Source organism: Artibeus jamaicensis, unplaced genomic scaffold, assembly GCF_021234435.1.
Source record: "Artibeus jamaicensis isolate MK-2021 breed Jamaican fruit bat unplaced genomic scaffold, CSHL_Jam_final contig_47, whole genome shotgun sequence".
NCBI classification, from domain to species: domain Eukaryota; kingdom Metazoa; phylum Chordata; class Mammalia; order Chiroptera; family Phyllostomidae; genus Artibeus; species Artibeus jamaicensis.
The window spans coordinates 2,255,252-2,268,261 of NW_026521848.1; the positions used below are offsets into that span (position 1 = coordinate 2,255,252).

General features: G+C 52.2%; 1 protein-coding gene across 2 annotated transcripts; it reads right to left on the reverse strand.

The window, feature by feature from the left end:
- Window positions 1–2,062: 2,062 nt before the first annotated feature.
- EIF3K (eukaryotic translation initiation factor 3 subunit K) lies at window positions 2,063–12,461 on the reverse strand. Of its 2 annotated transcripts, XR_008392093.1 has the most exons (9): window positions 12,310–12,461; window positions 11,359–11,457; window positions 9,330–9,450; window positions 7,628–7,702; window positions 5,083–5,149; window positions 4,886–4,963; window positions 3,440–3,565; window positions 2,571–2,863; window positions 2,063–2,128 (listed from the first exon to the last, which is right to left on the reverse strand). XR_008392093.1 is itself a non-coding variant. In XM_037141846.2 (8 exons), exons 1-8 carry the CDS (start codon window positions 12,366–12,368, stop codon window positions 2,097–2,099), a joined length of 657 nt encoding a protein of 218 aa, XP_036997741.1. In that variant the 5' UTR covers window positions 12,369–12,460; the 3' UTR covers window positions 2,063–2,096. The 2 variants fall into 2 exon arrangements, 1 of the variants encoding a protein (XP_036997741.1); XM_037141846.2 differs by lacking the exon at window positions 2,571–2,863 and having other exon boundaries at window positions 12,310–12,460.
- Between the last annotated feature and the right edge of the window lie 549 nt (window positions 12,462–13,010).

Here is a 13,010-nt window from a genome sequence, read left to right on the forward strand (position 1 = left end):
AGACGGCAGGAAGAGACCTGCAGGGGCTCTGAGTGAAGGGTTATAGCCAACGGGCTCTCCACTTCTGCACTTCTTGGGATTCTCCAGACCACAGTCAGACATGATTAAGCACTGTGTCCCATTAATAGTGCTGCTTAAATGAACCAAAGGAGGGGTCTATGTGCTCCCAAGGTGGGAACATGAGATCCAGGGACGTCTGGACGTGACAATGGAAGCAACTGACAACAGTTCTCAGCCCAAGCGAGCAAGACAGGCTACAAGTTTATGCTCTTAAAGTTTGCCAAGGTGCTGAGTTTTTTCACGTGCATTAACTCACAGCAACTACCAAAGTGGGTACCCTCACCAGCTGTAAAAATGCAGCACAGGGTAAACAAGCCCAAAGGCTACTAGGCTGGTGTTTGAATCAGTGTTTCTCCAGAGCCTGGCCTCTTAGCTGCTCAAAGGATGACGATCTCTAAAACCCAAAACAGCCCTGGCTGCTGTTGATCAGTAGATTGAGTGCTGGCCTGTGAATGAAAGGGTCGCCGGTTCAATTCCCACTCAGGGCACAGGCTGGGGTTGTGGCCCAGGTCCTCAGAAGGGGGCACATGAGAGACAACCACACACTGATATTTCTCTTCCTCTTTCTCCTTCCCTTCCTCTCTCTAAATAACCTTTTAAAAAAGAAATATAACTATAAAAACAAAACAAAGTTGAAGGCAAGTTGGCAACATAGTACAAGATGTGGCTGCCAAAGGAGACACAGGTTCCTGCCTCTTCCTGGCAGTGGGATGCGGCCAGTCGTGCAGGTGATCATCCTACCCAAGGACACCTGTCTAGTGGATGAGAGTTGTGCCCACCCAATCAAATGGGTGGGTAGCAACATCCTTCTTCCCCCCTTAAAGCAGGCTCTGGAGTCCTGAGCTGCAGGAGCTCCCTTCCCTGGCGCCCAGGGTTTGGACACGCCCTGGTTCCTGGCTCCCGCCCAGGTCCGGAACCCAGGGCAAAGGGTGTCCCGCCCTGCTTTGGCTCTCGAGTCCTGTCAGTGCCCGGAGGATGGGCGGGAGTACAGGCAGATCAGGGAGGGTTGGCAGGGCTGGCAGCTCAGGCATTGCCACCGCTCTTCACGGGCAGAGTCCACTGTCCAGGGTGGAGTGGAGTGGGGCTCCCCCCGGGCAGCAGCAGGTCCGCAATACGGGCTTGGCATCCACCACGGCATTTTATTTCCTCCATTTCCCCCCAAAGGCAGTCAGTGTCCGCCCCACCTCTTCCTGCACATAAGCACAGAGGGGAACACTTGTTCAAAGTTCTTGTGCCAGATGCCTGGGGTATCTCGTGTAAAATCGGCAACAGACCCTCGCCAGAGGGATGTGAGCTAGGCCTCCTGACCTTTGCATACCAGGATTTGGGGAAAGGAGTGCATGGCCTGGCTGAAAAATCTGAATTTCCTTGTAATGTCTCTCCAAATAGAAGAGTGCTGGGAGCCAGTTTGCAACCTTGGGGAGAAACTCAAGTCTAAACTCAACAGTGACTCCTATTTGCTACATGCCAGCAATGGGCTAGGACCCAGTCCAAGATCTTTACTGGCAAGAGCTGGTGCACAATTCTCCTTTTCTGAGGAAACTGAGGAACAGGGGCAGTCACTAGACCAAGGACCTCCGAAGGGTTGAGCAGCATTCAGAATCCTCCCCGCATATACCCCTCTAGCCACTTCTGCCTGTATTTGTGAGGCCCAAGGGCAAAAGTGTGCCCGTCCTCACCAGGACCCCAGGAGGCCCACTGCTGCTCAGCTGGGTGTTCAGAACAGAAAAGGCCAGGCTACAGCCAGCTGCAGGCAGGGCTGGGCTCCTGGCCCATTCACTCTCCTCCTTGCTGACTCATCGCTGCCAGACCTCCAGGTGACCTGACAGATCAGGAAGGTGGGGGTGGAAGGTCAGTTGCTGGGGTGGGGCAAGCAAAGGTAGATAGGAGACAGAGCCCGGCCACTGGGGGGCCCCAGCACAGGGCGACTGAGGCCTGCTCCCTAGCTCCCTCTGGTGGATGAGAGGCAGAGTTAGGAAGCCAGTGAAAAAACACCCAAGGCTAAGGCAACAAATCTTTATTAAACACCTTCAAAGTTACTGAGAGGAGGCCATGATGCTGGACACACCTGTAGAGAAGAAAAGGGGGAATGAGGGTCAATGTGGGGAGAATGGGAGGCGAGGTTCCAGTTACCAATGACGGCACCCACAGTTCTTTAGAGCAATAGATCACAACCTCTTCTGGAGGCCTAGTCACCATCACAAGGCCAGTGTGGGGCAGTAGTTAAAAGCCTAGACTCTGGCCCTGGCTGAGTAGCTCAGCTGGTTAGAGCATCATCCTCATAGGCCAAGGTTGTGTGTTTGATTCCTGGTCTGGGCACATACAAAAAGCAACCAATGAATGCATAAATAAGTAGAACAACAAATCCATGTTTCTTTCTCCCTTCCTCTCTCTAAAATCAAGCAATCAATTAAAAAAAACAAACACAACAAACAAAATCCTGGACTCTAGAACAAGAAGACCCAGATTCAAATAGCTCTGCCAGCTACCAGGTATATGGGTTTACTCACCTGTAGGAAGCATCTATCCCATGGAAAAGTAGGGTTCAATGGTATGCCAGGATTAAATGACATGATTAGAAAAAGGCCTGGTGGTGTTATTCATGACTTTAAAAACAGCATGTACTATCTGCAAAACACTCCAAGTGCTGGACTTGCATCTCCTCACTGCAGAACCTTTGCTCCAGCAAGCTCTCACACGGACAGGCACATGTCCACAGTCCCCAAGTGCCCACTCAGTCCGGTTCCCACTGGCACCAAGTGAGCTGGTCTGTGCTGAGAAGCCATGCTGTACCAACGCGTATCTTTTTAAAATTGATTTGAGAGAAAGAAAACATCAAGTTTTGTCGTTTCACTTAGTTATGCATTCATTGGTTGATTCTTACATGTGCCCAGACCAGGGACTGAACCTGTAACCTTGGAGTATTGGGACAATGCTCTAACCAACTGTGCCGCCCAGCCAGGGCCTGTCTTCTCCACACTTTAGATGAGAAAACTGAGGCACAAAGTCACACAGCCACAAGGGACCAAGATTCCCACCCACTAACCTGACTCCAGAGACTGCACTTTCTGGCTTTCTGCTGCATTTCATTAAATGCCAGGGTGGAGACCCTGGGAGACCCCACAACAAAGGAGAGACAATAAGTGTGTGGGGACACCCCACAAGGTCCCTCCAGGCCCTGGAAGTTCCAAGGAAGGACACCAGTACCCCCTGCCATCCCTTCCCAGGTGGCAGCTCTGTGCTCAGGTCAGTGGAGTCCAGTAGATGTAATTTCCTAGCCTCGAGCCAGAACGTATCTACCTGGGTCCGGGGCCCAGCCCTGGTCTCTGTGGAAGGGCACCCCCTGCCCCACACCCTGAGGCCTCAGGGCACCACTCACTGTCAAAGTCAATCTTCTCCACAATGTTCTTGGGCTTAATGCTCTCTTCCTGGCTACAGATGAAGATCTGGCCTGACTCATCAGCACTCCAGCCGTACTTGCTCATCCACACCTTTAGCTGGCTGTCTGCAGGTGACACAGGCAATACAGGGGCTCCAGTCACCCCAATCCCACAGTACCAGGGGGCCTGGGAGCCAAAAGCCAGGGCACCCGCCTTGCTCAGCTGCCTCAGAAACCGCCAGCATCTTCTATTTGGACAGCAGCAGCAGCAGCCTCTCTGTGGCAGCCTGTGCTTCCACAGCTCGTTCTCCAATGGCCGCCAGGGGGAGTCTTTTATCTTTCTCTTCCTTACCCATCACAGGGATTTGTTAGTATTTACTTATGTTTTCTTTCATAACCTACATGAAATTGCTTCAAAATCACAATGTCATCATTACCACTAACAGTAAGTCTATGGCATAAAGTTTAAAAACGTCTTTGCAGTTCATTTTGCCCTTGGAAAATATGCCACAGAGGATGTAATTCTTTTCTATGTAACCATTATCAATTTGATACAGATTCATCTGCTTCTTTTTATATTCAATTCTAAGGGTTGTTTCATCCCCTTTTGATTTAGTTTCACTTTTAAGTACATCGAACAGCTGTGTGATATGAAACAGTACAGTATCTGACACGAAGTGTGCAACAAAGTTCACGTCCATTAAAAACAGTAACGACAATGACAAGCCCACAAAAAAAACTACCTGGATCAAAAGGCAAAGCTGTGCAAGGTCCTCAGAGAAATCTCACTGCCCACCCGCCCCTCCCTTGTCTCGCCCCCACCTCCAGGCCATTTCCTTAGCTTTTATTTCCTTGTGTCTCTTTTTGCAAAAATGGTTAAACACACACACACACACACACACACACGCACGCACGCACGCATACTTTCTTTTCTTTTTAGAGAGACCTTTTAAAAACAAATCTGATCACATCCCTCCCTGCTCACAATGCTCTGTGGCTCCATCTCACTCAAGGTAAAGGTCAAAGTCTGGGAGATCTCCCTCCCACCATGGCCTCTCGGCCCTCGGCCTTGCTTCCCGCCCTTACTCTGCTCCAGCCACGGGGTGAACAGGACAGGGTGCTCCTGCCTGAGCATCTGTTACGCTACCTCCCTGAGAACAAATGTAAGCCACTCTCTTGTTCACAGCCATGTCCCCGGGGCCTAGAACAGTGTCTGGCACAGAGTAGGCATTCAATAATTTATGCAGAATACATGAACGAATATCATAAACCTCCCTTGAGGAAGTGAATGTATTATACCAATTCCTTATTTTTGTTCTGGGCTGGACCTTCCATAACCTCTGGTTAAGGAAAGGATGAGTCCATCAGAGGAGCTGGCTCAGGCCCACTGCCCCTGACCACCCTGAACCTCCGAGACTGGCACTAGGGACCCAGAGAGGGCCTTACCTGTCAGGTCCCCAAGCATCTCGGCCAGCAGCCAGCGATCGATGTGCTGATAAGTGATGCCCACGACATGGCAGATGACTACGAAGGGAAGGGACAAAGATGGTAAAGAGCCGAGGCTCTCCCGCCCCGGCGGGACCCTGCTGCCACCCCCGACTCCCTTCCCTTGGTCAGGGACTCAGGCTCAAAAAGGGACTTACATTTCCGGACAGAATCTTCAAACCCAGTTATACCTTCCAAGAGGTCCATGTTTTCATCCAGGGCTTGCTGTGAGAGGAACGACGAAGTTACCACTAACAGTACCAAGGATGCTAACAGTAGGATGCTACCAGTAATACGTTACCGGGACAGGGTGCAAACACTCGAGCATGTTCCCCACACGCCCGCCATTCTTCTCTACGCAGCCCCGCAATGTAACAGCTACTGGTTTTTTTCCTTTTTTTTTTTTTTAAGATTTTATTTATTTATCTTTAGAGAGGAAGAGGAGAGAGGGAGAGAAACATCAATGTGTGGCTGCCTCTCATGCGCCCCCTGCTGGAAACTGGCCTGCAACCCTTATGGTTCGCAGGCCCGTGCTCAATCCACGGAGCTATGCCAGCCAAGGCCACGGTTACTGTTTTTACACCCATTTTAGAGAGGAAAAAACCAACCCCAAACTGTAAAGCGATTTGCCCAAAATCAGAGCTGGGGTTTGAACCTGGCAGGCAGAACCCGGTCCCAGAGAGGTGGCAGACATGGACTAGCTAACTGCACTCAACTGCCTCACCTTGTTCCTGTCTCACTCAGAGAAAAGGCCTCCCAGGTCCTGCCATGGACCACGAGGCCCCAAAGGATCCCTGCTCTCGTCTCCTCCCACTAACCCCCTCACTCCAGCCACAGGGGCCTCTGCACTGCTCCTGGGGCATGCCAGGCACCTGCCCACCTCAGGGCCTTTGCACTGGTTGTTCTTGTGTCTGGAACTGTCCTCCCCCCAACAGCTAGTACCCTCACCTCCTTCTCTGCAAGGGCTCCCTCAAACCTTAGTGGGGGGAATGAGAAAGCCACAAGCCCACCAAGTAGCAGCCAGTGAGGTAGGAGGCAAACCGGGAGAGCAGTTGTCCTAGAAGCCAAGTGAGGAAAGGATCTGAGGGAGCAGTGGGTGACTGCCTGTCCAGGGCCTGAGAACCACCTACTGGATCTAGCAACGGGGAAGTCACTGCTGACTTCCACACAGCAGTTCCACGGTGCGTGTCAGTGGTGGGGAGCAGGGTCAGAGGGATGGTCACACAAGTCTGGGGTGGATTCAAGTGACCAGGGGGAGCAGCACAGACTGAGCACGGGCAGCCTGTCGCAGGGTCAGGTGACCAACATCCCGACCTGCCTGAGATGGAGGGGCTTTCCTGAGGCAGGGGACTCCCAGTTTTAAAGCCCGGGCAAAATGGGCAGCTGGTCCCCGAGTCAAGAACGTGGCTGTAATGGGGCACAGAGAAGGGGTCGGAGGCAGAGCTGATGGGAATGTGGAAGCGAGGGAAAGTTCTCTTCAACATTCTGCAGACGCGTCCTGTGGTGACAGAAATAACCCAGGAAGGCCATGTTGGCTGTTACAGGATAGTGGGCAGAACTGCTGTTGTGATGCCTGAGTGGGTACAAGGAAAGGGGGGTGGCCTGAGATAGGAGGGACAATGGACCCTCTAAGAACAGCAGGGTGCCCTGGCTGGTGTGACTCAGTGGACTGAGTGCTGGCCTGAAAACCAAAGGGTCACTGGTTCGATTCCCAGTCAGGGCACATGCCTGGGTTGCAGGCCAGGTCCCCAGTGGGGGGCATGGGAGAGGCAACTAGACACTGATGCTTCTCTACCTCTCTTTCTCCCCGACTTCCCCTCTCTAAAAAAATAAAGTAAAATCTTTAAAAATAAATAAATAAAAACAAAAGCAGCAGAGTGTTTGGTCAGCTGCAATGGATGTCAGGGCCAGGCCGGGGACACGTGTGAGTTCTGCTTTTGGCTGCTTCTATTTTCCCACAAAACAGGCAGCCAGATCATAAGGTGAGGTGAGAAGGATAGGGTGGGGGGCAGGTATGAAGGGCTGCCCGGGAGAGGGGGGAGGGAACCACCCCCCCCCACAAGAGCCTCGGTCAGAGGGATGGAGGACTGTAGGCCTGGGCCGTCCTGCGCTCCGGATGGCCTTTTCTCTAGCCTTGCTCGTCATTTCAGCTACAGAGGGGTGGTAGGGGTGGTGGTGGTGGTGGTGTGTGTGTGTGTGTGCGTGCGTGCACATGCAGAAGTGGGGAGGGACACATGATTTACAGTAAGGAGAACTGGGCAGCTCAGGAATGTCAGGCTGGGGATCTCACAGGGAAGAGCTGGGCAGCTAGGAGGAAGTGGTCAGAGGATGGAAACAGTTGCCACTCCCGGCAGAGGAGAGGGCAGTTATTGCTGAGGACAAGTTTAGGACAGTGGTTCCCACTTGTGAACCTGCAGAAGTGGAGGATTAGGCTCCAGTTGGAGCAAGAAAGGGAGGGTGTTCAGGTGATGGTGCGCTTTTGCTAGAATACGTGCGTGTTAGCCTGAGCCCTGTAGGCACAGGGGGCCTCCTGGGAGTTCTGACTCTGTGTGAGGATGACGATTCCATGAGATCATGCTCGCAAAGCCCTTAGCACAGGGCCCATCACCACTGGGCAGCCAACAATGGGCACGGTCATTACTTTGAGCAGTCTGCTCCGTGTGGCCCGGTTACCCATCCTGCCCCTGCACTGAAGGAAGTTACCCAGAAGGCCTGGAAGTGGCAGGTCTCCAGCAAGTCTCCAAGGTACAAGATCTGTCGGATGGGCCGCTCTTCTTGCTGGAGGAAATGTTAAGGGAAAATGGTCCAGAGCCTAGCCTGGCCCCACCTGCTCCCCGCAGCACAAGTCGTTATGACAAAAGGTGAGAGACACCCGAACAGTCCAGCGATGGACACAGTTACACCAGTGTTGGTCCGTCCACAGGAAATGAGCCAACTCCTACAGAACGTGACAAGATGCAGCACAGGTACAGCAGCCTACCGTTCCAGCAGGGGACACGTGTGTACATGTACACACACAGCTAAACTTATGCATCTACAGGATACCTACGGAAAGGCCCCCAAGAACAGCAAACAACTACTGCCTCCTGGGAGGGGAGGGGTGGCCATGGGACGGGGAGGGAAGAAGCCTTTTTGTCCTCTGCACACTTTTTCTGTATTTGTAACAGTATACTACATGCCTAATTTTTTCTAAACCGCCAAAACAGAACCTGGGGGAAGGTGGACAATCTCTCAGCAGGCAGGCACACCCGTGGACACTCCTGGCAGAACAGGCTCAGTGAGTACATGGCCATTTCTCAGCTCAGCTACTAACGGGCAGGCAGGTGTGGTAGGCCTGGGACGGCAAGTGCTTCGAGCCCAGGGCCCAGCACAGACGGGGGCTCCACCGAGTTTCTCACGCAGTTAAAGGGAAGGTGGAGGCTCTCCCGGCCAAGTCTTAGTCCACCCACAGAAGAGCCGGTTGGGGATCCATTCAGGGCTTCTTCACTCACCATTTTTTCTTTGAAGGCCAGCACTGTGCTAGGCGCCAAGGATACATAAAATGAAGTGCAGCCAACAATCCAGCTCTTCGTGGCTTCTGTCTCTTGCCTGGTGGTCTTTACTCAGCTAGAATCCTCATGGGAATCTTTCTAAAGCATAAATCTACCCCCGTCACTCTACAATTTTAAAGCCTTCCATGGTTCCCAGGCGCCCTTTTGAGTTTGACCAAATTCCACTTTGAAAACTATGGCAGGGCTATGCTGAACTACGACAGACTTTAAAAAGACAGCACTGAGCCCTGGCTGATGTAGCTCAGTGGACTGAGCACTGGCAGTGAATCAAAGTGTCGCTGGTTCGATTCCTAGTCAGGGCATATGCCTGGGTTGCAGGCCACATCCCCAGTAGGGGGCATGTGAGAGGCAACCACACACTGATGTTTTCCTCCCTCTCTTTCTCCTCCCCTTCCCCTCTCTCTCTAAAAAAGAAAGAAAGGAAAAAAAAGACAGCACTGAGCTCCTTTTCCTCCAGGCCTCCCTATATTCTGTTCCCTTTGCCTACAACACCCTTCCTTACTGCTTCACCTAACTCCTCATCTTTCAGATGGTCCCTCCTCCAAGAAGCTCTCCCTAACATCCAGGCAGGGTCAGGTGCCTCCTCTGGCCCCCCTTAACCTGAGCCCTGACTTTTCCACGTTGTCAGTGATAGGAGACCTGTCTCTCCCACTGGACTGTGAGCTCTGGTGAGGGCAGGGGATGGGTATCTGAACCAGCACAGGGCCCCAGCCCTACCCAGCACCGGGCCAAACCCAGGGCAGGCATTCAAGCGTCTGTGGCTTGACTCACAGACCAACCACTTTCCTGTGAAATGATCTCTCTTGCCCCTGCTCCCTCCCACACACACCTGGGCCCGAGAGCTGGAAGGATACGTGGGCCTGGTCGATCATGCACTTGCACAGAGTGAAGTCAGTGTGCGGCAGGTTGGTGAGGGCCTTCAGCAGGATCTGGGCGGTGACTGTGGTCTGAAAGAAGGCTGGGTTGAACTGGTACCTGAGAAGGGGAACAAGAGACACAGCGACAGCTGGCATCTCCAGGTCCCAGAGTCTCACCAGATGTGAGGCAGGCTACACACTCCTGAGGGCCAGAGCCTGGTAGCTGGACATGCCTGGGCTCCGATCCTGACCACAGCACTCTCTGTGAGACCTCCTGACCCTGCTTCCCTTCTCTGTAGACAAGGACAGTTAATCCCCACAACCACCCAGTAAGACAGACACTGTTAAATGATTCACACATGAGTACACAGTAATAGTCTGGAATAGTGCTTAAGGGCTCTGGAGCCAGGCTGCCTGGGTTTAAACTCCCTTGCTTAGTGACTACGGATTACTTATTTTAAATTCTCTGTGCATCTCCCTGACTGGTGTGGGCTGAGCGTCATCCCGCAAACTGAAAGGTCACAGGTTCAATTCCCAGTCAGAACACCCGCCTGGGCTGAGTCCAGGTCCCTAGTTGGGGGTGAGCGAGAGGCAACCAATCAATGTTTCTCTCCCTTTCTCCATCCCTTCTGCTCTCTCTAAAAAGAAATAATTAAAACCTTTAAAAAATTTTTCTCTGTGCATCAGCTTCATCCCTTGGGCAATAGAGCATCTAAGTGAGCTCAGAGCACAGCAACTGCCACATGGCGTCTACTGACTGAGTAACGATTATAACCAGTAACATCTCAACAGCACAAATACAATGTCATTGTATGCATTTCACAGATGTCAAAATCGAGGCTATGCAATCTGTATAAATTACACAGCTGGCAGTGTGCCAGTAAGGTCCTCAGGGGGAACAGCCCAAATTTCTGTTAACAGGAGAACGGATAAGTATGACAGTCACATGGGGGAACACTGTGCAGCAATGACAACAGAAAACCACAGCCGCACAGAAAGCGGCTGGATCTCACTGACCCAGTGCTGAGTGGAAGTAGCCAGATGCGGAAGAGCTCACGCGGTAGGGCTGCATTTGTGTCAAGTTCGAAGCAGGCAATCCTGAGCACAGGTGATCAGGATGCATGCGTGTGGTAAACTCACACAAAGCCAGGCCATGAGAACACAAGAGTGGTCACCAGGGTGGGCAGTAGGGGTGGCTAGCACAAAACACAGGGGGCAAAGAGCCTGGGCAGCTAGCAACACTCAACTGTACAAATGGTGATCACATGGGTGCATTTATAATTATTTGCTAAACTATATACAATCCTCTGTATCCACAAAGGACCCCCTATACCAAAATCCACAGATGTGTATCTCTTGATTACTTACAATACCTAATATAAATGCTATGCAAATAGTAGTTACACTGGATTGCTTATGGAACAACAAGAAAAAAAGTTTGCACATGTTCAGTACAGACATAACCACAGCAGGCCTAACTACATAGCACATGACAGCAACATCACATTTTGGGGGGGAACATTTCAATACTGAGCTGAAAAATGTTTTCAATCTTTCTACTTATGTGGAACCCATAGATATAGAGCTAACAGTATTTACATACTGGCCTGTATGTGTGTTTTGCAATGAATTCTTAAAAAACCATCCGTGCTGCTGTTCTAACTTCCTTGGCTTCCTAGCCATGACACCAAAAGATATTGCATCCAACCTGACAGGTATAGCTCAGTGGATTGAGAGCTGGCCTGAGAACCAAAGAGTTGCCAATTCAATTACCAGTCAGGGCACGTGCCTGGGTTGTGGGCCAGGTCCCTGGTATGGGGCACATGAGAGGAAACCACACATTGACATCTCTTTCCCTCTTTCTCCTTCTCTTCCCCTCTCTCTAAAAATGAATAAATAAAATCTTACAAAAAATAAAAAAAATACTGCATCCTGCAGGCTACCCCCAACTCCTGCCCCACCCAGTGTCGGGAGTGGTACCCTGCTGGCTGCAAGCATGGGGCTGGGGTTGGAGGCAGACACTCACAGCTTCAGGACAGCCAGGTTGGCTTCCAGATCATAGGCATTCTCCTTGGCCTGTGTCTCCACATAGCGCTCCAAAGTGGCCAGATTCTCAGGATTGTATCTAGAGAAGAATCAAGATGGATGAGCAGAGAGAAGATAGGGGCTGAGGCCAGTCCCTTCATTTGGGGATGGGGTGGGGTGGGCACAGTAACCTGCTCCTCCCTCCTCTCCTTCCCTTTAACTTTGGCACTGGTCACTTGCTCTACCCAAGTCTTGAATCAGCTCTGTAAACTCTAATAATAAAACTTATCCATATCCCAGACCTGAGCCTAAGCTCTAAACCCCATCAGAGCCCTGGGTCTAATGCCTAGGATGCCTCTCCAGCCTCTCAAGTCGGTCACTGCAGCCTGTATGTCTGGGCTGCTGGACACCTTTGACACCCACCCTGGTCTAGCCCCATCCTCTCCTCCCTAGCTTCCCCCATTCCACTTCTGACCAATCTGCTCCTGCTTCCCCCATCACAGCTCTGACTGCTCCCAGCTACCACGCACTACTGTCGCCGTCGTCCAGACTCTGAACTGGGAACTCCATGCAAGTACAGCCGGCAAGCTGTCTTGGTCACCTCTGATCCCCAACACTGCCCAACACTGACAGAAGATTTTAGTGAACATGTTTTGAATGAATGATACGAAGGAGGAAAGAAGGAAGAGATGAAGAGGCACTGAGACACACCGTGGGAGGATGAGGAAAGGAGGGGGAGGGAGAGGCCTTCAGGCAATTAGAGAAGAGTGGTAGGCACGACTATCTCCTGCCGCTAGGCGCTAGCAGTGGTGTTTTCCTTAGACATCTCCTCCAGATGACTGGCAAGTCCCACCCCAGGGCAAGCCCAGGATTGTTGACCACCACTCGAGATCCCCAGAAATCCTCCTCCACCCCGCTGGGCCAGAAGCGCTCCCTCCGACCGGGCTCAGACCTGTCGATACCCTTGAGCAACTTGCCCACGTTAGCTCTCATCTGCTCAAACATCGCCATGACTGCTGTCGCTTCCCAAACGGGGGACAGGGTCGAAGATACGGCCAGTGTGGTGTCCAGAGGACCGGAAAAGGAAGAGGTGGCGGAAACGGAAATACGTTGCTCTGTCGCTCCGGCCTGGGAGGCACTAAAAAAGGGAGGCTCTTGCAGTGGCTGCCATACTTTCCGGCTGCTCGTGACTTCTTCCCAGAGGGCGTGGTTGGCGCGTGCGCGCACGCTCCGCCCGGACTGGACCAATGCATAAGAAAAAACCGTAGTTTGGCAGAGTGAGGCGGCGCTGTCTCCGGGCGAGGAGGCGGGGCTGAGCTGTTGCCGGGTGTCGCGCTGTGGTCGCCAGGATGTGCGCGCGAACTCGCAAGGAAGGAGGGGAACATCTGACGGCGGGTTCGCGTTTCTCTTTGCTCGCGGCATTGACCTCACAAAACTACTGGAATGAGCGCAGTAGTCGTCTTTTTGGGCCATGGCCGAAGCTCCGAGGGTCTCTTTGTCCCAGGCCTTGCCCCATGAGGCAGGATCCTGAGCTCTGTAGTTTCAAGTACTGAAACTGGTACCCACACTTCACCCTAACTCCTGGAGTAGGAGCCTGCAAAGCTGTTGTGATAATCTGCCCGGAAGGGGTGAGGGGCTCCTGAAACCCGCCAA

Bases quoted from the DNA above. Each gene is read 5' to 3' on its own strand.
- EIF3K (XM_037141846.2), bottom strand. From the start codon at position 12,368: ATGGCGATGTTTGAGCAGATGAGAGCTAACGTGGGCAAGTTGCTCAAG. The intron at 11,458-12,309 runs GTCTGAGCCCGG...ATTCTTCTCTAG, and splicing joins TTGCTCAAGGGTATCGACAG to ATACAATCCTGAGAATCTGG. The intron at 2,129-3,439 runs GTGAGTGGTGCC...TCTTCTCTACAG, and splicing joins GGAGAAGATTGACTTTGACA to GTGTGTCCAGCATCATGGCC.